General features: G+C 50.1%; 1 protein-coding gene across 1 annotated transcript in view; it reads right to left on the bottom strand.

The window, feature by feature from the left end:
• The window catches only part of LOC146194269 (polyamine-transporting ATPase 13A3-like), an 813,351-nt gene that overhangs the window by 652,417 nt on the left and 134,380 nt on the right, over positions 1-26,554 (bottom strand). The window contains exons 8-9 of the mRNA XM_084596520.1: positions 754-823; positions 533-667 (exon numbers count right to left, since the gene is read on the bottom strand). Coding sequence (XP_084452646.1) covers positions 533-667; positions 754-823 — 205 coding nt within the window. The remainder of the gene's footprint in view (positions 1-532; positions 668-753; positions 824-26,554) is intronic.

Genomic DNA, 26,554 nt, shown 5'->3' with positions numbered 1-26,554 from the left:
GTATTATCGGGTGCAGAAGCCAAAAAGTATAGATAAGGAGATACTAGAGGCCTCGAACATAATCGCCGCAGGTTATGATTTGGGAGGCAGTTCTTCACCGTTTTTTTTTCTGGAGGAAGTAGGCAGGTTTCTCGATATCTGACAGCCGACTTTGCAGCTCTTTCATGCAGTTTTCGCCTTTAACCTGTGCCGATTGGTTTCTTCGATCCCCCGTTTGGATTAGGTTTTGACTTGGTGTCTTGCGTATGTTCATAGTGCAGCTACATCAAGGTTTGATTTGGTTTTTATGTTATTGACGCTGCTGAATTTCCTGGCGCATGATCATTGAGTGAATGGTGTTTCTTCGACCACGGATCATTTGCTAGTGCGCTCTTGCCCGTCCTGTTCTCTCTGTGTCTTCGTGTTTTATGTGCGCCATTTTTAGATATACCGCTACCAACTAGCCTAAATTTCTACTTTGCTGAGCACAGAACATAACCAACGAAACGCATCAAGATCTATAGGCATCACTGGGAAAAGCGGACAGACTTGCCTTCCTGGTCTCGTGCAGTGCAAGTGCGATGGAAACCACGGAGACGGCAATGATGAATCCAGCGTAGATGTAATACAGGTCCAGGATCCACACAATGATGCTGGCAATTTGGAAAACGTAAAACGGATGAAGGACCTGCAATCGAGCGGAGGTGGAGCCTGCTTGGATCATTTTGATCTCGAGTGCTGTTTTGAGAGCAAGAAATGGGACTACGCGTATACCTGGTGGAATAGGAGCGTTGTGTAGGGTTCCACTTGGAGCTGCAGGCTGTTTCTTCCATACAGCCAGGACCTGAAGGACATTGATTGCTATGTAAAAGGTACGCGCGTACTTCGGAGGCAGGAAGAAGTTGCTTAAAATTTAGCTACAACAGTTACAATTCGTGCGATGAGGCATGAGGCGTACGTATGCTATTTGAGCCAACTGCCATGACAGACAGTGCGGAGAGAGGCAGAATTGTTACGATAAAGTATTACCTCTCAACTCGATCGAAAAAGCGTCGCCTGCCAGTAACCCACAATTCAAAAAAAGAGTATAAAAAACACGCAGGTAATTTCGTATGGAAACTCTGAGAACCACTGTCTGTGCAGCGTTCAGATTTTTCGTCCAATGTAGCACCCATCCTGTAGTCAATTTGAGGTTGAAATTGAAGACTTATTCTAGATATAAGGACATCATCCTCAGCGCAAAGGCACGCGGCCAAACAAAAGAAGAAGGAAGACTAAGGACGAACACAGCGCTGACTCACAACTGTTTATTTAGCGACGCACGCAAGACTTATATAGATCCAGACTAGTGCAGGCACATACCGTGCCAGGAAAACGATAAACAAGAAGAAACGCATCACACCTTTATCTCATGAGCTAAGAAAGAAAAATCTATCGCCAACACAACCTGACCCAGCCCGCTGAATATAATATGCTTCTCTCGTTTCACGGGTAGTTTTTAATTTGCTTCCGCTTAAAATCCTCACTCCAGAAAACAGTGGTGTACAATCCTTGCAAGTAGTGGAGTGCGCGACAAGGCTAACCGCTTCCCTATTCTTTAGGCCTCTTGCATGCTCCATGAGCCGATCATTGATGCAACGCTCTGTTTTTTCGATGTACGATCTGTCACACGTCAGGGGAAGTTCGTACACTACGTCGGTGGCGCATTCCGCAAAGCGGTTCCCATGCCTCCTTTTACACCCGGGCTTTTTATTATCTCCGGTGATGCGTCTGGCCAATTGGCAAAGCTTCCTAGGGGTTGAAAAGACCAATGACACGTTGTGCCGCTTTGCCAATTTCTTGAGGCCATGGGATAATTTGTGCACGTAGGGCATCACTTCAGGCCTTACTTTAGCCTGCGGAGGGATTATTGCCAACTTGTCAGCTCCGCGCTTCAACTTTTTCAAGAGCGTCTCTGCAACAAAGACAACAACCGACCCAGGAAACCAGCGGCCTCAAGCCTTGCCAATTGATACCTGAAGCTATCTTGCATATCATTACACATGATGTTAGGAGCGCATACTCCAAGCACAGTTTAGCGACCCCTCTCTTCACAATTTTTGAATGGGGTGGACGAATATGGCAACCGCTTTTTCTGTGCTCCGGGGGAGTGCGACCAGCAAACGTGATTATTCACGAACCTAACTCTTAAATTCAAGAGTTGTAGGCTGGCATCAACTGGGAGTTCGTACATGAAAGTGAGCCATGCTTTTGAAAATCATTCAGTACACTAAAAAGTATATCCTCATTGGGAATGGTACTAGGTATGTTTAGAACAATTAAATAGCCATCAACCTAACGAAATACTTTTCGAACACAGCTAGTGTTAGATTGTTTCGAATGGTCGTGTAAAGTATATCCCATAAAGCCGAGGTAACATGTGACCCAATGCAAATCTGCGTCTTTTGCAGATAGAGCTCATTGTCAAAGGCGATAAAAGTATTACAAAGATAAAATTCTAAAAGCGCTAAAAAGTTCCCTGCAGTCATCCCCGAAGCATTCTGAAACGGAACGGGCCCGTTAGCGTCAATACATTCCCTAACGGCGTCAAACAGTTCTTGGTGCGGAACAGAATAGAAACGTCGTCAGCATCAATCGAAAAGGCATATCTTATATTGTCACGTAGTGATGACAAGGCCGTTGACACCAAAAGAAGACCCAGGCTTGATGGTACTGAAATTAACTCTTAACTTGCGCCCGCAAAAGAACTAAGCAACTCGGCGGCGGCGATATAGCAACAAACGTGCTGGTCGATCGTCGAACAAAGAATGGCCGTCGCACTCGTCAAGGCTCAATTTAAAGGCTGCTCAGAACAATCTAGATAACGACGCAAACTGCTAGTAGCACAACCTCGAACGTTGTGGAAACATACGCAAATGATCGGAATCTTCGAGAAAGATCTCGGCGCATCTTTCGCGACAAAGAAAATGATAACGCGTCGTATTGCGACAACGAGCATGAACAAACACGGGATACAGAATTGATACGCGTGCCAGGATCACAGTGATAAGCACGCATGCCGGCGGCTATTAAAAATACAAAATACAGTTTTGAAGGTTTCGCAGCATTACTCCCCCCTAACAAAACATCGGCTCGATGTTCTAAAATAAACAAAGCAACTTAAATACAATCATTACAAAGTTTAAACACAGCGGATTTTTAACGCTCGTAATAAGGCTTCAGGCAAACATCATATACGGTTTTTGGGCGTGCTCGTCGCCGTTGCGATGTTGTCGCACCGTCGGGAATGACTTCACAGTCCAGTTGTCCGACACTGCGAAGGATTTTATCGACGCAGCAGCTTTTCACTTAGTCCACGGAGGCGAATTGGAGTCCAAACCCACACTTGGTCTCCTGGATTGTACTCTGCGTGGCGTCGTCGTAAATTGTATCGTCCGGTGTCGGTGCACTGTTGGATTTAATACGCAGCTGTGCGAGTCGTTGGGCTTCCTCTGCATGCTGGAGGTAGGCGGCGACGTCAGAATTGTCCTCGTTGGTTACGTGCGCCAGCATTGCGTCGAGCGTTGTGGGCTCCCTGCCGTACACAAGCTTGAACGGGGTCGCTCTGGTCGTCTCCTGGACTGCCGTGTTACACGCGAAGATCACGTACGGCAAGATAGCGTCCCAGGTCTTGTGTTCAGCGTTTACATACATGGCGATCATGTCCGCGATCGTTTTGTTCAGGTGCTCCGTAAGGCCATTGGTCTGGGGATGATATGCAGCTGTTCGTCGATGGCTTGTATGACTGTATTCCAGGATGGCTTGCGTCAACTCTGTCGTGAATACGGTTCCCCTGTCCGTGATGAGCACTTCTTGAGCGCCGTGTCGGAAGAAAATTTGCTCGACAAAACATTTGTCAACTTCTGCCGCGGTACCATTGGGCAGTGATTTGGCTTCGGCGTAACGGGTAAGGTAGTCAGTGGCCACGATGATCCACTTATTACCCATAGACGAAGCTGGAAAGGGGCCGAGGAGATCCATCCCAATTTGTTAAAAGGGCAGGTCTGGGGGCGGAATCGGGTTTAGTAGTCCTGCTGGTCTGATCGGCGGAGTCGTCCGTCGTTGGCACTCACGACATGTCTTCACATAGTGGGCAAATTCGGCAGGCAGTCGCGGCCAGTAGTACTTCTGCTGGATTTGATGCAACGTGCGTGCAAACCCGAGATGGCCTGCTGTGGGCTCCATCGTGAAACGCCTGCAGAATTTCATGCCGGAGGTTTTCAGGCACAAGAAGCTGCGCGATCCTGTTGGATGCGAAGTTCTTCTTAACGAGGAGTCCATTGTTTAACGCGAACGATGATAATTGTCGCCTGAACACAGCAGGAGGGGAAGCGATCTCTTCTTCTAAGTATACGGCTAGCGCTTTCAGCTCAGGGTCTGATCGCTGTTGTTCTGCGAAACTTCTGGCGCTTACCGGTCCTAAAAAGGTGTCTTCATCGTCTTCTTTCGCCGGCGCATCAGCGGGGCTCGTGACAAGCAGTCTGCATCTGAGTGCTTGCGGCCTCACTTGTAGACGACTGTGATGTCGAATTCTTGAAGACATAGAATCCATCGGGCAAGGCGGCCGGAGGGGTCTTTCAAATTAGCCAGCCAGCAGAGCGCGTGATGGTCGCTTAACAACTTGAATGGTCGACGGTATAGGTATGGACGAAACTTAGAAGTGGTCCACATGATCGCGAGGCACTCCTTCTTGGTCGTTGAGTAATTGACTTCGGCTTTTGTGAAGGACCTGCTAGCATAGGCGAAAACCTTTTCCTGTCCGTCACCCTTCTAGATGAGAAGGGCTTCCAGGAACACACTGCTCGCGTCAGTATGAATTTTGGTCTCAGCGTTTTCATCGAAGTGGCCAAGTACCAGAGGGCACTGCAGACGGCGCTTAAGTTCGTCGAAGGCTCCTCCTTGCGGCGCTTCCCATTTAAAAGGTACGTCAGCCTTTGTAAGCTGCGTCGACGGTTCGGCGATGCACGAACATTTCTGACAAATCGTCGATAATAAGCGCACATCCCAAGGAACCTCCGCATGGCTTTGTTGTCAGCAGGCGGTGGAAATTGTGCGATTGCGGCTGTTTTCTCCGGGTCTGGCCGAACACCATCCTTGCTAACGATGTGACCTACCTAGGAACCGCAGTCCCTCGTAGGCGAAGTGGCGTTTCTCTGGTTTTAACGTTGGTCCCGATGACTTGATGGCTTCCAACACTGTTTGCAGCCGTTTCAGGTGGTCCTAAAAGTTGGACAAGAAGACAATGACATCATCCAAATATACCAGGCGAATCTGCCACTTCAAGCCCGCCAGCACAGTGTCCATTGCTCGTGTAAACGTCGCTGGTGCGGAGCAGAGTCCAAATGGCGTCACCTTGAACTCGAAAAGGCCGTCCGGTGTGATGAATGCGGTGTTTTCGCGATCTCTTTCGTCGACCTCAATTTGCCAATATCCACTCTTCAGGTCCATCGATGAGAAGGACTTTGCATTGCACAGCCGGTCCAATGTGTCGTCGATGGGGGGAGTGGGTAGACATCCGTCTTAGTTATGCCATTCAAGCGGTAGTAATCGACGCAGAAGCGAAGTGTGCCGTCTTTTTACTTCGCCAAAACGACTGGTGCCGCCCAGGGGCTATTGAATGGCTGGATCACGTCATCACGCAGCATTTCCTCAACGTGATCGCGTATGGCCTGGCGTTCTCGTGGCGATACAAGGTAGAGGCTTTGACGCAGCGGTCGAGTGTTTTCGTCCGTAATGATGCGATGCTTTGCAAACGGAGTTTGCCGCCCCTTCGACGCTGAAGAAAAGCACTCGCTGTAGTTTTCAAGAAGAGTGCGAATGCGGTCTTGTCTTCCTCGAGGAGCGTTGGATTAATGTCGAAATTGGGCTGCTTGGCTGGGTTGGGTGCATCGTCTTCAAGTTGCCTGGGGAGCGGGAAGACTTCTCGGGTGTCCGCTAGCTCGTCAAGGAAAGCAATCGTCATGCCCTTGTTCAGGTGCCACTATTCGTCAGTGAAGTTCGTGACGTGCACATCAGCTTGTCCATTACGTAAACAGACGATGCCTCTTGCGATGCCAAGTCCTCTATTTAGTAACAACTGAGTGTTTCTTTCGAAAACCCTTTCCGTGATTTCGACTTCTGTTGTAACCACAGGGATGATGACACTTGATCGGGGCGGTACGGTCAATTCTCCGTCGAGGTCGTTGAGAGCAACGTGATGCGTCGAAGTTCTCGTAGCAGGTATGGCTTTGTCGGTCGAGAGCTTAATGCGCTTGTATCGGAGGTCGATGATCGCTCGATGTTCGTTCAGAAAATTCATGCCCAGAATCACATCGCGGGAACTGTTCTGTAGGATGACGAAGCTGGTATGTAGGTACGTCCATTTACTGTAACCCTTGCGGTGCATCACACCGGCGGCGTAATAAGGTTACCACCAGCGGTGCGGATTAACGGGCCGTCCCAAGTAGTCGTCACTTTCTTGAACTGGGCGGCGAAAGCTTCACTGTTGACAGGGTAGTCGGCACCGGTGTCCACTAGGGCGGTAACCATGCGTCCGCCGACAGCAACCTCAAGGTCGCTTTTTCGCGTCCTAGTATTGCAAGCTGGCTTCGGTATTCGATCTCTGCTTGGTCTGGTGCTGAAGTCGCGGACTGGGCACACCGTCGTAACGTCGCTGGGCGGCGATGTAACCTTGAAGTCTGGTCGTGATCTCGTCGACGTTGTCGTCTTGTGGATCGGCGATTTAACGGCTGCGTCATGGTCACTCATCGTCGGCGATGGAGGATTTTCTTTTCTCTTTCTTTTCGAACAGAACTTCCTAAGGCCATCAAAACTTGTGCTTTGAATATCTCCCAATCCTTGAAAGAAGTCTCGTGATTTTCTATCCAAACTTGGGCATGTCTTTGAAGAACAAAGTAGACTTGCCTGAGTTTCGCACCATCGTTCCAGCCGTTGAATTCTGCCACATGGTCGAAAAGGTCCATCCAGTGTAACAGGAACAAGGCTAGGATCTTCGCTTGAAGGATCATAGGCAGCACCTCCACCAGATGTCACGTAGTGGTGACAAGGCCGTTGACACCAAAAGAAGATACAGGCTTGATGGTACTGAATTTAACTCTTTATTAGGCTGACCTGCGCCCGCAAAAGAACTAAGCAACTCGGCGGCGGCGATAGCAACAAACGTGCTCGTCGATCGTCGAACAAAGAATGCCCGTCACACTCGTCAACGCTCAATTTAAAGGCCGCTGAGAACAATCTAGATAACGTCGCAAACTGCTAGTAGCATAACCTGGAACATTGTGAAAACATACGCAAGTGATCGGAATCTTCGAGACAGATCTCGGCGGATCCTTCACGACAAAGAAAATGATAACGCGTCGTATCGTGACAACGAGCATGAACAAACACGGGATACAGAATTGATACGAGTGCCAGGATCACAGTGATAAGCCCGCATGCCGGCGGCTGTTAAAAACCACAAATACAGTTTTGAAGGTTTCGCGGCAATATATTGGTTGTCCTTTAGAAACTGTACAACATCCATAGAACTTCTCGCTATGAAAGAATCATTAATACTGAGGTCATTCTGCACTCTGTTAGGAAATCTGCTGACAATAATCTCCTATGTGTCCCTTTCAATTATAACCGTACTAAGCGGTGCATCTAGAACTAGTTTATGGACCTTTACACTCAAAAACACTTGTATTTCGTTACGTTGATGGCTTTAAAATTGTTCTAAAGATAACTAGTACCATTCCCAGTGAGCATACACTTTTGAGTGTACTGAATGATTGTCAAAAGCACGGCAGGGGGCTCACTTTGACTTACGAACTCCCAGTTGATGCCAGCCTACAATTCTTGGATTTAAGAGTTAGGTTAATGAATAATCACGTTTGCTATTCGTACTCACCTAGAGCAGAAAAAGAGCTGTTGCCATTACGTCACCCCATTCAAAAATTGTGAAGAGAGGGATCGCTAAACTCTGCTTAGAGTCTGCGCTCCGAAATTCATGTGCATTTGGTATGCAAGATAGCTTCAGGTATCAATTGGCAAGGCTTGAGGCCGCTGGTTTCTCTGGGTTGGATGTTGTCTCTGCTGCATAGACGCTCTTGAAGAAGTTGAAGCCCGCAGCTGACAATGAGGCAATAATCCCTCCGCAGGCTAAAATAAGGCCTGAAGTAATGCACAAATTATCCCATGGCCTCAAGAAAGTGGTAAAGCGGAACAACGTGTCATTGGTCTTTTCGACCCCTAGGAAGCTTGGCCAATTGGCCAGACGCATCACCGGAGATAATAAAAAGCCCGGGTGTAAAATGAGGCACGAGAACCACTTTGCGGAATGCGCCATGGCGTAGTGTACGAAACTCTCCTGACGTGTGACAGATCGTACATCGAAAAAACAGAGCGTTGCATCAATGATCGGCTCATGGAGCATGCAAGAGGCCTAATGAATAGGGAAGCTGCTAACCTTGTCGCGCACTGCACTACTTGCAAGGATTGTACACCGCTGTTTTCTGGAGTGAGGATTTTAAGCGGGAGCAAATTAAAGACCACCTGTGAAACTATAGAAGCATATTATATTCTGAGGTTGTACTAGCGATATCTCAGTTGTTTTGTACAACGCAGAAAAGAGTTTTCTTTCTAAATTCTTGAAATAAAAGATGTGATGCGTTTCCTTTTTTTTTTATCTTTTTCCTGGCACGGTATGCGCCTGCGCTAGTCTGGATGTATATAACTCTTGCGTGCGTCGCTAAATAAACAGTTTTGAGTAAGCGCTGTGTTCGTCACAAGTCTTCCCTCTTTTCCTTCATCTTTTTTTTGGCCGCATGCCTTTGCGCTGAGAACTATGTCCTTAAATCTAGAATACCAACTAGCCCAACAACTAACTCTACTGAAGTACATTTCTTATTTTATTTAGAAACCACTCATTATAGTTAGGACTATAGTTCAGAAACCATCTTGAAAGCAGCCTTTGGCGAAGCAGTTTGGAAATGGTAGTTTTTTATCAGTTGTGCTCTTGAATATAGTAAAAAATGAGAAAAAAGAATTCAAAGGTTTCAGAACATGCTTTTGAATCTAATAGACAACGCTGCTGAACCGAGGATTACTTTTTGTTGTTGTTGTCAAAATAACATATGGCACATACCCACAGATGGGGATCGGCCAAGAATTCTTTAGCAAAGAAATATTTTGAAGTATACTTTCATGTAATAAAAGAAGGAAAAAAGAAAAGGATGTGATTGGAGGGGCAGACGAAAGGAAATAAAAAGGAAAATAAATGAAATATAAAATGAAAAATGATAGCACACTGGTGAGATTGACACTGCAATTCTAGAATAAATGATGTTGAAATATTTAGCAAGGCAAACGATTTGATGCCAGTAAAAAATTTTGCAGGGCGGTAAAAACAGACCTGTGACTGTGTCCAAGGATGGTAGCGCCAAATGATAGCAATAACGGGCCACTTAAAATGAGATCAAGCTGTTGCAATGTCCTTTCCATCAACTATCTTCTCAACGTAGTGAAGCAGCGGCAAAACAACAATAAGTGATGCAATGATTCCTGTTCACCGTAAAACGCGCAGGTTGTAGAAAGTGCCAACACAGAAGATAGAAATTTAAAGGTGGGATACGGCATTGCAGTCTTGTTAAAGAAATTTAAATTTGCCGTGAATGACATAATTTCCTATTCCAAGAATAATTTAGACGCAGGTATAGTAATCAGATCGTAAAAGATATCCAGTTTGCATACTTAATAGAACGTAATAGAATGTACGCTGTCGCCGGAAGGATAGATAATACGGGGTAATTGAAGGACTCTTTTGCCAAGCTATCAGAATATTTATTTGCTGCGGGTGACCGAGCGTTCTTCTTCTTTCGCGGCTGTTGAAGGTCATTCGTGACTGCGGCACGGAATACGCGACTGGCCGAAACCTGGTGTAGTATTGCTTTCGCAATAAAGCAGAACTGCGCCAAAAGAACGGGACAAGAGAAGAAGACGAACGCAGACTAACAAGTGGTTTATTGCACCGAAGCCTATGTGCGCGGCGAAGAATAGAGCAAGTTCTTGAAGCTATTAAATTCGCGAGATTAGGTCCTGATAAATGTGTAAGCGAGACTTCCATTCACGTATACCGCAAGGAGCTAGAATTTCTCGGGCTGACCACATGATTTGGTGTTTTGGCTTTGTGTTGGTGCGCATGCGCGGTGGCGTTGAAGGAAGGAGGCGTCGGTGCAATAAACCAGTTGCTAGTCTACGTTCGTCCTGTGTTCTTTGTCTCTTGTCCCGTCGTCTTGGCGCAGTTCTGTTTTTAAATATTGCTTTTGAAGTTTCGGGCCTAAATTAAAATTTCAAGTGGTCTGGTGCTTACATTGCACTATCGTTTTCACCATGACTCAAATCTGTGGCGATTGCTTCAAGTTGCCTTCTGTTTTTTCAGTTTTGCAACAGCCCAGCGCCACTTTCTGCGCTAGTGAAATACTCTGCTTGATTGCTTACTGGGTGCTCATCTTCGTTTATGGTCCATATTCTATCTCCAGCTCTGCCGCACTTTCGCTAGCCAGGTCCCCAGTGGTACGAGAATTGCGCTAGAGAGTTACGTGCTCCGTTTTAGTCAAACCATGCTTCTATTTTGGTTTACAAGCCAATTTGCGGTTTCCATGGCCTAAAATTTGTATTTCCTTTTTGTTTGTAGATTTAGCTGTTTGCTATATTCTCGATAGCAAGTGCGTTTTGGCTAGAGACCGCAAAAGATAAGCATTGTAACTTGGGGATGCACAACACATTCAGCTTCTCGCCCGCTATGCGTTCGCGTCTTGATATACGAAAGATAAACCGGCGGAAAAGACGCGTTCACAACCAGAAGAAGTACATAGGACGAAGCTGGAAACACAACTGAAATTTACTAGTGAATTTCCAAAAACAGAACCATGCGAATATGCGCGTAAGAAACCACAGTGCCAGCGATACAATAACGTCAAAATCTATGATAGTGTAGGAGATGATATACTATTTCCCGTTCATGAAGCGATACTCTTTTGATGTGAACTTAACAGAGGCGTCACTGACGCATTCAGTGCTTAGTTTTTTATCTTGCAGGCCTCAGGGATTTTTCGTTCCAACTGCGTTTTTCCGCTGCCGATTATTTTGACATCATTAAAGATGGGGTGCAGTCTTCAAAACGGTTGCAGGGTTTAGAAAGATTGGCTGTGTTGTCTGGCTGGCTGTGTTGTCCGTCTTTTCCGCTGGTTTATCCTTCGTATCATGAACCAGCTGGCCTAACGAGCTACACTTGCTCAATATTGCGTATTGAGATCAGCGTTCATAGGCGCTTTTGATAGTGAGCTGCTCACCCCATCCCGCAAAAAACAATTATTATAACTTGTCCGCTGCGCAGATCACAACCAAACTTAGAAGTTTCGTAATAAGCGTAATCCAAACTATCAAAAATATGAAAGTGTTACTGTGAAAATTGTTATTTTATTCCCACCTACTTTGGACTGACAAAGAACAATCATTCCTTGATTTCATTCCGAACATCTTCCACTCTAAGGTTTTCTTTCACACACTCATATTCCCAAACCAAAGTAAATTTCTGGACGTTGAGATTACGCTGCATTAAGGTTCTCTTACCATTAGCGTATAGAGAAAACCCACGGACAGACAACAATACTTATATTTTCAGAGCTATGATCCTCATCACTCAAAAGCAAGCATCACATATTCTCAGGCTCACTGAGTCAAAAGAATTTTCTCCCAAGATAGACTCCGCAAAAACCGTCAAACGCATGCGGCAAGCCTTCGCTAAACAACGCTCCCTACCAGCAATTGTGGATTTCCTAAAAAGGGAATATGAACTCAATCGCGAGTACCTATTAGAGGGACATGGATGCAATGACCGAATGGATTGTCAAACGAGCGCAATGCTCACCTTCTAATCATCCTCGTCGTCATCACCATCATCCTCAGCCTGACTATACTCACTGCAGGTCGAAGGCCTCTCCTATATTCCTCCAATTAACCCGGTCCTGTGCTAGCTGCATCCACTTGACCCCTGCGAACTTCTTAACCTCATCCGTCCACCTAACTTTCTGACGCCCCCTGCTACGCTTTACTTCCCTTGGAATCCAGTTTGTTTACTTACCCCTCAGTAACCCTAAGTAACCCTGAAAGGGGAACAAAAATTCCAAAGAAACGTGTACACATTTCAGCCTCTTCACAGTTCCATGACTCCTTCTCCGGTGGCCTGTAAACGGCCCAAAACTATTCGAAACATTCTAGTTTACTCAAAAATAGATAGCTCCCGCGATTGGGGTGGCGACCTTGTGGAAAGAGTAGATGCTATGTGTGCAGACACACGCAGATATACAGTTTCGCAACAAGCACAGCGTCAGGTGTTAAGTGGAGAATACAGGGCAACCATGATAGAGATCCCTCAAACGTTGTATACCTCTTAAAATGCGTCTGTGCAGCATACAATAATTTGCCTAGACGGCTACTCCTCCATAAATACAGTTTTATAATCATCGTGCTCATATCCGCTCTTCACCAAACCTTCCTTTCTCAAAGCACGCTAACCAAAAGAGCACTCATATGAATAGGTCAATTCCAGGCGGGTTCGGAATAGTCGGGAACGGTGCAGAGTGAATCATACTTCGGAACGATTACCAATGAAGTAAACGAAAACACTGGAGCAATGTCTTCTATACCAGCACCGCAAGGCGAATGATGACAGCCAAGATCAGCGTATGAGGCAATCGTGGACTTATAGGAGTTTTCTTTTTCCGTTGGTGCTTTTTTATTTCCTAGAACCCTCCATGAAAGTCCACTCCCGTCGCCTCGGTTTACATTGAGCCTTCCTTCGTCCACCCCTCCCGTTCCCATGTCGCAAGCGGGCCGAGCCTGCCTGAGGGATGCAAAGGAACCACAGTGAAGATAGTAGTAGAAGACTTTATTGAAGCGCAACACTTAGGCTCCTAATACATCGATGCCCTGCTAGAAGCAGGCCCTGTTCTTCACCTTCAGCACCAAGCTGTCCACCCAAGTCCAGATATTATGGAAGGGGGTGAGAAAGTAACCCGATTGCAATTCAAACGGGCGGGAAAATAGGCATTGAGAGAGGTTGGCACAACGGGAGAGGCAGTTGGGGCATGAAGGATCGCAGTGGAATTTGTACAGATATAGCCGCGAAAGGATTATGAGCGTATTCAGCTGTATCTGCCGAAGGACGTGTGAATCGCGTAAGGAGAGATTAGGATGAGGAGAGTTTGCGCTCTAAGCGCGTGGCATTGTAATATTCTCTGTCATGGAGGCGCGAAGGGACAGTCTCGGCCCGCCCTCCAAGGACCTGGGCTAGGAGATGAACGTTGCCCGGTTGCGAGCTTCACGGACGAGCTGGTTCGCAAGCACATTGCTGTCGATCCCCGAGTGTCGAGGGATCCATTGGAGGAAAACGAGGCAGTGCTGCAGAGCAATATGTGGGCTTCAAGCTCCGTGGACAAATGAGGTGTGAGAATTTTAGATTCAATGGCACAGATAGCCGCCTGAAAGTCAGTGTAGATAATATGCTGAGGCACAGGTAGGAGAAAATGAAAACTGAATGGCGGCATGAATGATGGAGAGAACCTCAATCGAGATTACATCCGCAGGGTGGAAAAACGGGCCGCTAGTGTCATTAACAGGGGTAGATAAACGATGATGAAAGAGGGCCTATAGCTTCCAGACGCGTGAGGAGCCACATAAAAGGCATCCGTGTTAGCGACTCCATCGGTATTGAATAGGGCGGAATGGGATAAGACGCAGCAGCATGTCGGCGGCCAGCATGCAGAATCGGCGACATATTGGCTGGACGAGGAAGTACACGGAGGTTAGCGGAGGTTAGTAGCCTCCGGCGAGGAAGGAGTTGGCAGATGGACTGATAGGATGGGCAAATATCAGCCTGGTTGAGGAGCGAGCGTCCATGAAGTGTGCCGGAGAGGCGAGCTACCTGTTGGTCGCCGTGAAAGGAAAGGAGACTGAGAAGGGGATGAAAGAGGGCGGTGACATAAAGCTTATCGGTTGAAGTGGTTATGGGAAGAAGGAGATCAGTTTTCTAAATGCCATGAAGAGCTATTGCGAGTGTCTAACAGGCTCTGGTTGAATGAAATATGTTGTACGAAGTAAAGAAATTTGTTACGAAACAGCGTGTGAGCCAGTGTACAGGCGTGAGCTTCCTTCAGGCCAGAGAACTGTCTCACAAATCGGCGAAGTAAATGGGTGACAGGTTAACCGGTAGAAACCGCCGCATGGAGAGCCCGGTCATTTTGGCGGCATGCAGAGCCATGCCAAGAACGCGGCATTGAGAAACTTTGGAGGAGGAAGAATCAACATTTATTAGCCTCGACGTTATTCGATGGTGCATGCAGGCACTAGACGGTATGGTTCCCTAGTTGCGGGACCCATATGTTCCGAGCAGCTCCTGGCCCCTGTCCGTCAGTGCGAGCTGAATCGGCGGGGCTGGATAACAACGTCTCCCATCGCTCAAGGGGTTGGGGATTGGGGGTATTGGAGAGAAGGGAGGAGGGCAGTCTTGAGTCTTGCGCATTCTGCCAAAACGTGCGGCAGGGTGCCCTTTTTATTTTGCAAAAGGACAGAGCATATCGTGTTCCGCTGGGTACATGCGGCTGATCAGTATGTGATGCCCAAGCGATCCCACCTGCGCACAACGCAGGATTATCTGTTGTTGCTTGGTGAGTTTGGGGTGCGGTTCAGGCAGTCTGCACCTTTCCTCTCGGTACATCCGGGGTAATCTCCCGAAAGCTCGTAACCGGATACGTTAGCTCTTCCGGCTCGTGCTCACCCGTGATTGACATTTCTCGGGCATGGTAGTCTGCGATGGCGTTGCCTGCTACCAGCGAGTGAGCCGGGACCCACACGAGCTCTATGGCTCTTCCGGAGGCTTGCACTTGGATAGATGTCTGTCTCTTCCTCCACGCCGCCGTTCGGCGGGCCTGGAGAGCACTGTGAAGGGACCTCAGTACTTAAGGCATTTTCCTGGCAAGCGTATCCTTACCCTACTGAAGTGGTATCGTCCTTTTGGTTTCGGTATCGGAGCCAAGGTTTGCGCTGTGGCAGCGCCTTCATACTATTTCTCCCGTCCTGCACCCTCTCTCAAGAATTGAAGGTTGTCTGTTTCTTCCTGCACGCCGCCCTTCGGCGGGCCACGTGGCGTCCATGGCAGCCACGCCGACACAACAAATGGCTCATGCCGCGGAGGAGATTACCCCCTGCGGAAGCTTCTGTAGGCAGTCTGAGTCGGTGACCACGGTTCCCACGCTCGGCTGTGCGAGTGCGAGGGCCACGGCTGCTTCTTCGGCAACTGCGGGGCTGCTGTTTTTATGGACGCGCTGACGATCAGCCGGTTGTTTGACGTATTCACCACCACTGCATGGTCACTGTAGAGGACCCTGGGGTTCTCTTCCAGCTTCCGGGCTATGACTTTGGCCCGCGCCGTGCGCCTCTCGTCGTCCTTGCCCGGCGTCATGTTACGGGGAAGGGGTTTGGTCTGAATGGTCGTCTTCCAGTCTTCCGGAAGGGCATCCTTGAGGTGTACTGGCTCAATCTGCCATCCTATTTTACGTAGGATGTCTCGTCCGTGTTTCGTGTGACAGGCGGATTCTCTGATTAAAGAGGTGGGCTTCGATGAGCTCCTCCACCGTGTTGTGGGCACCCATGTCTAGCAGCCTTTGCGTGGACGAGTATATAGACATGCCCAGTGCCTGCTTCGTTGCTTTACGAAGCGTCGTGTTTAGGGTGCCCCTATTCGCCTTCGTCAGCTGGGAATAAAGGGCGGAGTACTTAACCCGCGACACGAAGAATGCGCGTATTAGGCGCATGGAATCATCCTCTTTGAGTCGTCGGTTTCGGTTAGATACCCTTCTAATCATACAGAGTATCTGTTCGGTTGTAGTCTTGATCTTTGTGACAGCGGCGTGTGCCTTTCCGTCGGTCTGAAGTAATAGGCCGAGGATCCCAATCTGCTGTGTTGGATTGATGGCCGTTACGTCGATAGTGACGATCACGTTCGGCGGCAGCTCTTTCTTGGATTGTTCCGGTTAGATCTTAAGCAGCTCTAATTTCTGGATTGGGGAGCTGCCTAGGGAGATGTGAGCTCATGAATAGGCAGAGTGAGTCAAAAGTAGGCGTTCTAACTTCTCGGGCGCGTGAGACAGGCCAAAAAAGGATAAAATGATATCCAATCTCTGCTGAATTGTGTCTTGAACATGACCAAGAGGTTCGCGCGAGCACCGCAGTGTGATGTCGTCCGCGTAAGAAGTGCTGACGATCGGAAATAGACGATAACTGAAGCGCGAGGCACTGCAGAAATGTATAAGCCTAAGCGTTGTTGTGTTCTCCACGAGATGTGTCAGCGGGGTTCCGCGACTGAAAGATATTGCACCTTTCTTTTCCTATAAATCAATTTTAGAACACCAGTTAAATTTGATGTGTTCAATGGAACGCATTGTTGTGTTGGACGAGGTGAAAGCGATGTAACGTGTATAACGCTCAGGCTTTCGCATTACTGAGACACGGAACCGGAAGCTGATAACAGGAACTTTGTCCTTGTGTTCTTCCCTCGTCCACGCGCAAATTTTCAGTATGCATGTTAACCAACTCGCCCAACTTTGCGCTCTTCGAAACCAGAATTGGGCTGTTGGCCTTAGCTGACTGGCGGCCATCTAGGCTTCCAATTAAACGCCTCGTTGTCTCTATTTAGGTACCTAATAAACCCACATCAACCATTGTGTCACTTGCCGACCCTTCCATGACGCTATATCTGAGGATCCACTCTTTTTCCGAGATAGCTCGGGCAATGTCACGCCCTTGCGAATCCCGCCTAAATAGCCATACAATGCTTACGCATTAATAAAGAAGTCCTCGCACAAGCCCGTAGCCATTCATATAGTTTTCGAATTCTCGGAAACTCCTTCTTGATGCTCTGACCTGCATTTCTTTTTGGCGCCCGGTGGCATGCGGCAGCCCTACTAGACTAGAACCCGATGCGCCGGCTGCAAACATGTTATTCTAACCAGCAAACACCAACCTTCAGGTTTGATGTTTTTTTTGTGTGTGCGCATGTTATTTCGCTGCCTTGTTCTCTTGCTGACGTGATGAAGCACAACCGCAGACCGTGGTGTCACCTCAAAACTCTTCATAATAGTTAACAACCCGAGAGTACAGGTGCAGTGAAAAAAAGGAGTAGGAAAAAAGGTCCTAAAAACGTGCTGTCCATTCATATTGCCACCTAGCGTTGCCAGGTGGCGCATGACTGAGTGAAGGACGACGAAGTGTCGCTTGTGGGTTTTGCGTCTGTGCTGCTCACCGCTGTTGTATCGGAGCTAACCCCTTGATATTCTTGATATCCTCAATCTCCTCGTATGTGACATTCTGGTGGAGCTGCTGGGTAAGATCACCTATGCAAGAGTCTCCATCTGAAAGACGTCGCGCCAGCCCTGTGCCATTGGACACCCCCGTGCATCGCTGCAGTCGACGGCTCCAGGGACTGCCTCCGGAGTTTCAGCCATCACCCGCCGCCATGACATCAGGTGCTCCTGCTCAGCAGGTAATGGGCGTCGCACCGGCCTGTAACTACACCTTGCAGGCCCCTCGGGTACCGAAGTCTTTTCATGGTGACCTCTTTGAGGATGTGGAGGACTGGTTCCTTCAGTTTGAGCGTGTCGCTGCTTTTAACCAGTGGGAAGCGACTGCCAAACTAAGGAACGTCTACTTCAGCCTTGAGGATGGCGCCCGGATCTGGTTCGAGAACCGAGAGCAAATGTTAACATCGTGCCGGGAATTCCGTCGTCAACTGCTCGAGGCCTACACTAGCGCGGATCGTCGCGAACATGCAGAACGTGCCATTCACTCCCGCATCCAGATGCCCAATGAGAGTGTCCAAGCGTACGTCGAGGACATGATGCGCCTTTTCAGGCGAGCGGATCCCGCCATGTCCGAGGACAAAAAGGTCAGGCACTTGATGCAGGGTTTGAAAGAGCAACAGTTCGCAGGCCTTGTGCGCAACCCACCGTCGACTGTAAATGGATTCCTTGCGGAGGCCGCCACAATGGAAAGGGTGCTCCAACAACGTGCCGCGGCTTATAACCGACCTCTCCATACTGGCACAACTGCGGAGTCATTTGCATCTTCCGAGCGGCATCCTGATGCTTTGCGTGAACTAATTCGCAGTGTCGTGCGCGAAGAACTGAGAAAGTTCTGGAACCCCATGCAGCAATCGCCAGCTTCCATTTCTGCTATAGTGCAAGAGGAGGTACGTCAGGCGCTCAAGAGTACTCTTTCGCCTATAGTTACGAGCCCACCATTGCTGTCGGGGACCGAAAACCGTCCCACATATGCGGAAGTTCTGCAGAGTCAGGCTCCCCCTTCACCACCAACCATTCCCGCGCCGCCTACAGTTCCGCTGCCTTCAGTGCAACCAGTTCAGTACTTCGACGAACGTCCCGTGCCCCGACGCAAAGCCGACATTTGGCGCACGCCTGACCGCCGTCCACTCTGCTTCCACTGCGGTGAGCCAGGCCATCTTTACCGGTATTGTCCTTATCGACGCCTCGGTCTTCACGGCTTCCGCATCGACGCGCCTCCTCCCCGGTTTGGTCAGCGACCCCGAGTTATTGAAGAGTATCTGGCGGAACAGCGTTCATCTCGTTCGCAGCGTCAGTCCCGCTCCCCTTCACCAAGGCGCTCATTGACGTCCACCCAAGGTTCCTCGCGAGAGGGGCAAGGCCGCTCGTCTAGCCCTGGTCGGGAAAACTGAAAACAGCGACCTTCGGGGGCGAGGCCGCTGGTAGTCGCTGCGTTGAAGACCTCCCGTCGTCGCCGCTTCGATCCGACCGCGAGCTGCTGGTACCGTCCCCTAGGGAAGCCAAAAGCGTTTCTCTGGACATTCCTGTTATTTTAGACGGTCGTACTCCAGTCAATGCATTAGTGGACACCAGTGCGGATTATTCGATTTTGAGTGGTCGCATGGCGACTGTTTTGAGGAAGGTGCTCACTGCTTGGCCAGGTGTGTACCTTCGAACCGCCGGCGGTCATATAGTTACCCCAAAGGGGATGTGCACGGCTCGTATTCAGATTAACAGATTGTCGCGTTTGCGCGTCGTCGATGGAGAAAAGACATACGCGCTATTGTTAACGGTTAACTTGGTTTATTACTAGATAAGAGGGTGCGACCAGCGTCGGCCGAGGCGTAGGCCGAACTGCCGGGCGAAGAACGGAGGGAACGGAGGCCGGGGATGGGGCTTGCTTCCCAGAACCAGAGGAGGGCGAGGGAGCCCACCGTGGGGGGCGTCCCGCTGAGCGCAGGCAGGCGGCGAGTCCTCCCGGCGAAGCGCAAAGAGGGGTGCGGGCCTGTTCATTAGCGCGCACTGCTCCATTCACAACGGAACGGACGAGCACAGCACTTGGAACACAACACTTCCTTCCCCCTTAAAAAGTTGCCTGATAGCGTGCAGGGGGTCGGCGAGGACGCGTGGAGACACGCTGGCTCTGTGCGCACAGGGAATGACCACTTGTAGGTTGAATGTTGCCCGCTGTGCTTTGTAGGTCTGCTCTGGGTGCAGTCTTTTCTTCTGTGGAGAGATGCCAGGCTATGTGGGAGGATGGCTCAGATGTCCTCGCTGCTGCCGGATCGCTCTCGGAAGGCGTCGTAAATCCACGCAGCTGGTTGAGGTGTCGGCGTGCCACCGTTCCATGTATGCTGACAAGCCAAGAGCGCAGGCCTATGCGTCGCACAACAGTAGCTTCCTCCCAGCGTGGTTTTCTGAGAAACTGGCGGGCGAGGACGCGCTGCCCCTCAACAAGTGTCCCGCAGCGCGGAATCGGTTTTTCCTCCCGGGTCGTCTCTGTTTCTGGCTCGGGGAGAATAGCTGTGAGCTGCGTCCGCATTTCGCGCTCGAACATCATTTTCGCTGGGGTCTGGCCTGTCGTGTTTTGTACAGTTGTGTGCTGCTTGAAAAGAAAACGTGCAAGGCGGCGCTGCAGCGACCCTGTCTGGTCTCTCTCAAGGGCACGTTTTAGCTCGGCCACGTAGCGCTCGACTTGTCCGTTTGTCGCTGGGTGGTAGGGGGCCGATGTGACTGATGAGATCCCGTTGTCGCGATAAAACTTGAGAATCTCTGCAGATACAAACGGTGTTCCGTTGTCCGACACTACCTTGCGGGGAATTCCGAACGTTGCGAACAGTGATCGGAGGTTGTCAATGACTGCTGCCGAAGTGGTCTGTCGCATTTCCCTTATTTCAAGCCATTTGGTGTAAGCATCTACGAGCACAAGGAAAGTGCAGCCTTCAATTGGGCCTGCAAAATCAACGTGCAGGGTGTGCCAAGGTGTGTGTGGCTTTTCCCATTCCGGGAGAGGAGCTTTCGGCGGATTGCTCCGGCTGCTTTGGCAAGGCTTGCAGTTTCGGACTGTTGTTTCAATGTCGTGGTCAATGTTAGGCCACCACATATAGCTTCTGGCACACGCTTTCATGGCAACGATGCCCCTGTGTCCGGCGTGGATGAGAGAGATAGCTTGCGCGCGTAGCTCTCTCGGAATCACAACTCGGGATCCTAATAGGATGCAGTCGCGGTGGGTGCTCAACTCTGTAGCTCGCCTGCGGTAAGCGTCGAAGTTGTCCCCTTTGAGTTTGTGCACGTTGCCTTGTTGAACAGCTGTGTAAACTTGGCGTAGAGTTGCGCATTTCTGCGTAGATGCTGCAACTGTGCCTGCTGTAAGCGGAGGTTCTGGCAGTGCTTCGAACATAAGAACGTCTCCGGGCGGAGGCGGTTCGTCAACTGTTTCGTTCAGTGGCAGGCGGCTGAGCGCGTCGGCATTCTGATGTTTAGTCCCATTGCGGTAGACCAGATCGTAGTCGTACGCTGAGAGCTTGATGCACCAACGTGTCATTCGCGGAGACAATGTCGGTGGCATGGGCTTTTGTGGCCCCAGAATGCCCAGTAGCGGTCGGTGATCCGTTATAAATATCACCTTTCGGCCGGCAATATACTGGTGAAAATGTGTTGCCGCGTAGACGATGGCCAGCCCCTCTTTGTCCAGTTGCGCGTAGTTGCGCTCCGCTTGTGACAACGTACGTGAGGCGAAGGCAATCGGGGCCTCCCTTCCGTGGTCATCAGTCTGCGAAAGTACCGCGCCGACTCCGTACGGAGATGCGTCGCAAGACAAAAGCAGTGGCTTCCTTTCGTCGTAGTGGCTGAGGACTGTACACCTTCGAAGCAGGTGTTTCAGGGCGTCGAATACCTGCTGATGGCGGGGCGACCATGTCCATTTTACATCTTTCCGGAGCAGCTGATATAAGTCGTTGGCCACAGTAGCTCTTTGTTCTAAGAAACGGTCGTAGAACGTTAAGAGTCCGAGAAACGCCTGTAGCTCCTGCTTGTTTGTTGGTGCCGGTGCTTCGGTGATCGCTCGCACTTTGTCTTCGGTCGGGTGGATGCCTTCTGCATCGATTCGGTGTCCTAGAAATTGCACCTCTGACATCGCAAAACAGCATTTTTCTTTGCTTAAACGCAAATTTGCGTTCGCTAGCCTTTCAAGAACGTGCTCTAGGCGCGCTGCATGCTCTTCCGTGGAAGCGCCACTGATTATTACATCGTCCAGGTAGACACAAACTCCTGGGATTCCTTGAAGTACTGTCTCCATGAACTTCTGAAATATGGCCGGGGCTGCAGCTACACCAAAGGGCAATCTCTTGACCTTGTACAGGCCTTTCAGTGTGTTGATTGTCAGTAATTCTGACGTCGGTTCGCTCACCTTCAGTTGTTGATAGGCCTGGGTGAGGTCTAGAGTGCTGAAGACTCTTGCGCCGCGTAGTACACTGAACACTTCTCCAGGTGTTGGCAGAGGGTAAGACGACGCTTTAGTCGCAAGATTTACGGTGCTCCGGTAGTCTCCGCAGAGGCGTATGGTTCCGTTCTTCCTGCGAACTACAACCAGTGGTGTGGCCCATTGCGAATGTTGTGTCGGCTCGATGACACCTTGCTGCTGCAGTTTGTCTAACTCCCTTTCAACGGAAGCTCTGAGAGCAAAAGGTACCGGCCTGGCCTTCAAAAACTTCGGTTGCACGCCGCTTAACAACTCCAGTGTGACTGGTGGCCCTTCATTACCTGGAATCTCTTCAGAGAATACTTTTTCGTATTTCTCCTGCAGTTGCTCAATGACGTTGTGGCTCGGCGTTTGGTGTATGCCGCATATCGTCACCCCTAATGGAGAAAACCAGTTTCTCCCTAGAAGGCTTGATCCTGAGCCCTTCACAACAAGGAGAGGTAGCGTATGGGTCTGGCCGTTGTAACAAACCCGCACGTTGGCAGATCCCAATAGTGGCAAGTTCTGTCCTGACCACGTTCGCAGGTGCGTGTCGTTTTGTTGCAAGGGTGGTGCGTCTGATGGCCACGAAGTTCGGAATGTGGCCTCACTGATCAGAGTACAGGCTGCGCCTGAGTCCACCTCGAACTTAATCAGTTTGTGGTGTACTGTAACTTCGGTAAAAATCTTCGGACGCGTGCCTAGATTCACGGTGTTCAGGTCGTACAACACTGATGATACTGCTGATGTTGCTCCGTGGGCATCAGATGGCGGCCTATTCTCTGAGGCGTCTACGCTGTGGTTAGGCTGAGAAGGCGACTTTATCTTGGCAAGCTTCCGCTTCGTAATGCATGCTTTCTCAATATGCCCTTGCTTGTGGCAAAAATTACACGTGGCTGACTGGAATCGGCATCCCTGGGCGTTGTGTTGGCCGTCACACCGCCAGCAGCGTTGTACATTCTTGACCGATTTTGCAACAACAGAAGGTCTGCGTACCTGGTTGCTTGTCTGATGTACCGGCTCGGTGTTCCGGCGCATCGCTCTCTGCTGGTGACCGGCGCTCTCCGCTCGCACGGCGATGTCGTAAGCTTTGTTATACGTGAGGTCTCTCTCAGCGAACAGGCGCTGCTGTAGTGACTCGTCACTCAGTCCACACACAAATCTGTCACGTAACATGACGTCCAATGGAAGCATGGTGGTGTTAGCAGATGCTGTGTCTTCATGCTGCCCGGTAGCTGTCCTGGCTGTGGTCAGCGTCCCAAAATTGCAGTCAGCTGCAAGCTTCTTGAGCGCTGCTACGTAGGCGCTCACAGTTTCGCCTTCCAGCTGATCTCGTCGCTGGAAGCGGGCTCGGCTGTAAACTTCAGATGGCCTCGGGTCGTAGTGCTTTTGAAGTGCTGCGACGATTTCTTCGTAAGGCACTTCCGCTGGTGTGCTTGGCTGAATAAGGGCGCAGACAGTGTCGTAAGTCTGCTCCCCGCACAGCGTTAGCAGGTTGGCCCTCTTCAATGCTGGGTCTGTGATGTTGTTAGCTTCGAAGTAGAACTGGAGGCGTCCAACCCACGATGACCAAGATGAGCCGTTGAATTCTGGTAGTAACCCTCGCGTAGCCATGGCTTGTCAATAGCGTTGCGTAGCGCGGGTCAAATCCACTTCCTCGTCGCCACTGTCGCGTTTGCGCGTCGTCGATGGAGAAAAGACATACGCGCTATTGTTAACGGTTAACTTGGTTTATTACTAGATAAGAGGGTGCGACCAGCGTCGGCCGAGGCGTAGGCCGAACTGCCGGGCGAAGAACGGAGGGAACGGAGGCCGGGGATGGGGCTTGCTTCCCAGAACCAGAGGAGGGCGAGGGAGCCCACCGTGGGGGGCGTCCCGCTGAGCGCAGGCAGGCGGCGAGTCCTCCCGGCGAAGCGCAAAGAGGGGTGCGGGCCTGTTCATTAGCGCGCACTGCTCCATTCACAACGGAACGGACGAGCACAGCACTTGGAACACAACACAGATATACGTTCGTCGTTAGTTGCGTCGTTTTGAGTGACTGTTCCCGTGACCTTATCCTCGGCATTGACTTTCTGCGAGAATACGGAGCAGTTATCGACCTGCGAAATAGACGCGTCACATTTTCGATGGGACAATCTGCCGAAGGAGATAGTAGCAGTCCTTGCAATGCCGCACTTCGCGTTTCCGCCGAGAGCGTCTCGCTGCCGCCGCGAAGCAGTGTTCTTGTAGAAGTTACCTGTGACGATTTCCGTGCCGGCGATGCTGTAGCGGAAGCGAACCATTCACTCCTGCTTGCTCAAGGCATCTGCGCTGCTCGAAGTTTATTGTCGCTTCACAATGGCCGGGCTGCACTCCTTGTCACAAATTTTTCTAATGAGCACCGGCACTTGTTTCCGGGAACTGCTATCGCTTTCGCTGACCCTGTTACGCACGATCCGGTCTGTTTTACATCCACGGCAGTCGAAACTAATGAGCCATCTCTTGACAACATCGACATTACCTGCCACTTGTCGAAGGAGAAACGGCGGGCCTTAGAGATACTGTTGCTGGACTTCAAGCACTATTTGCTTCTTCCTCGAAGGTTCGTCAAACGCCCATCACACAACATCGCATCATTACTTATGAAGACGCTCGCCCTATACGACAGCAGCCTTATCGTGTGTCTGCCAAAGAACAAGAAGTGATCCAGACGCAGGTTCAGGAGATGCTGGATGATGGTGTTGTGCAGCCTTCACAGAGCCCGTGGTCTTCACCAGTAGTCCTGGTCAAGAAGAAAGACGGCACTCTTCGATTTTGCGTCGACCATCGGAAATTGAATAATGTGACAAAGAAAGATGTATACCCGTTGCCGCGCATCGATGACTCACTGGACAGATTGCGACGTGCGAAGTATTTTTCATCTATTGATTTGAAAAGCGGCTATTGGCAAATCCAAGTAGACGAAAGAGACCGAGAAAAAACCGCATTTGTCACTCCAGATGGCCTATATGAATTCAAAGTACTCCCATTTGGATTGTGCTCTGCCCCAGCTACATTCCAAAGGATGATGGACACCGTCCTCACTGGCCTCAAGTGGCAGATCTGTCTTGTGTACTTGGACGACGTAGTTGTTTTTTCCGAAACATTTGACCAACACCTCGAACGCCTTCGAGCTGTACTGGAAGCGCTCCGTTCTGCTGATCTCACGCTGAAGCCCGAGAAATGCCACTTCGGGTATACAGAACTCAAGTTCCTTGGCCATGTTGTGAGCGCCGATGGGGTGCGCCCGGATCCCGAAAAGACTGCTGCCGTCGCACGGTTTCCCGTTCCAGCTAACAAGAGGGCTGTTCAGCGCTTTCTCGGCCTGTGCGCATATTATCGGCGGTTCATTGCGGACTTCTCTCAAATTGCGGAACCTCTAACGCGCCTCACAAGGAAGGACACCGCCTTTGTGTGGAACTCTGAGCAGCAGACGGCCTTCTCTTTGCTTCGCGAGCGCCTTCAAACATCCCCTGTTCTGGCGCACTTCGATGAAGCGGCTGACACAGAGGTGCACACTGACGCCAGTAGTATCGGTCTTAGTGCTGTCCTTGTTCAGCATCAAGACGGGATTGAGCGAGTAATAGCCTATGCTAGCCGCACACTCTCTCGCGCCGAAACGGACTACTCTACCTCGGAAAAGGAATGCCTGGCGGTCGTGTGGGCCACTATGAAGTTTCGCCCCTATCTTTACGGCCGACCATTTAAAGTCACGGACCATCATTGTGTGTGCTGGCTGGCAAATCTGCGAGACCCTTTGGGACGACTTGCACGCTGGAGTTTACGACTTCAGGAATTTGACATAACTATTGTTTATAAGTCAGGCCGCAAAACGAAGACGCTGACGCGCTGTCACGAGCCCCCGTTGACACTGACGATGCTGCAACCGATGGCGACAACGGCTTTCTAGGAGCTCTCAGCGCATCTGAGCTCAGGGATCGACAAAGAGCTGATCCAGACATCCTTCCATTCATTGATTATCTGGAAGGGCGTGCTACGCCGCTCCCTCGACGCCTATCTCGGCACATTGGTTCATTCTGTATGCAGCAAGGCGTCTTGTATAAAAGAAACTCCCAAGGCCAAGAAAGAGCTTACCTTCTGGTAGTACCATGCGAGCTCCGTGCGGAGGATATTCTACTTGCTTGCCACGACGAACCGACGTTCGGTCATTTGGGTTACTCACGGACGCTTTCTCGCGTCCGCAACATGTATTACTGGCCAGGGCTCTCCGCAACTGTGAAACGCTATGTAAGAAGCTGTCGCGAATGCCAGCGCCGTAAAACACCGCCTCTGAAACCTGCCGGATTTCTCAAGCCCGTTAGAGCACCACGTATTCCGTTCGACTAAATCGGCATGGACCTCCTTGGCCCTTTCCCTTTGTCGCAGGCGGGAAACAAATGGATAGTAGTCGCTACTGACTACCTGACCCGATACGCTGACACAAAGGCAATCCCTCATGCCACAGCTTCTGAAGTAGCCGAGTTTTTCATGCATAACATAGTCTTGCGGCATGGCGCCCCTTCGTATGTCATTACCGACAGAGGCACAGCTTTCACTTCGGAGCTCATCGACCACATATTTGAGTTGAGTTACACGACGCATCGCAAGACCACAGCGTACCATCCGCAGAGCAATGGTCTCACCGAAAGGTTAAATAAGACGATTGCGGACATGCTGTCAATGT

Source organism: Amblyomma maculatum, chromosome 3 (assembly GCF_055883805.1).
Source record: "Amblyomma maculatum isolate TAMU_Amacu chromosome 3, ASM5588380v1, whole genome shotgun sequence".
Taxonomy (NCBI): Eukaryota; Metazoa; Arthropoda; class Arachnida; order Ixodida; family Ixodidae; genus Amblyomma; species Amblyomma maculatum.
The sequence above is the reverse complement of the archived record's forward strand: the minus strand, read 5'-3'. Positions and strand labels throughout refer to the sequence as shown.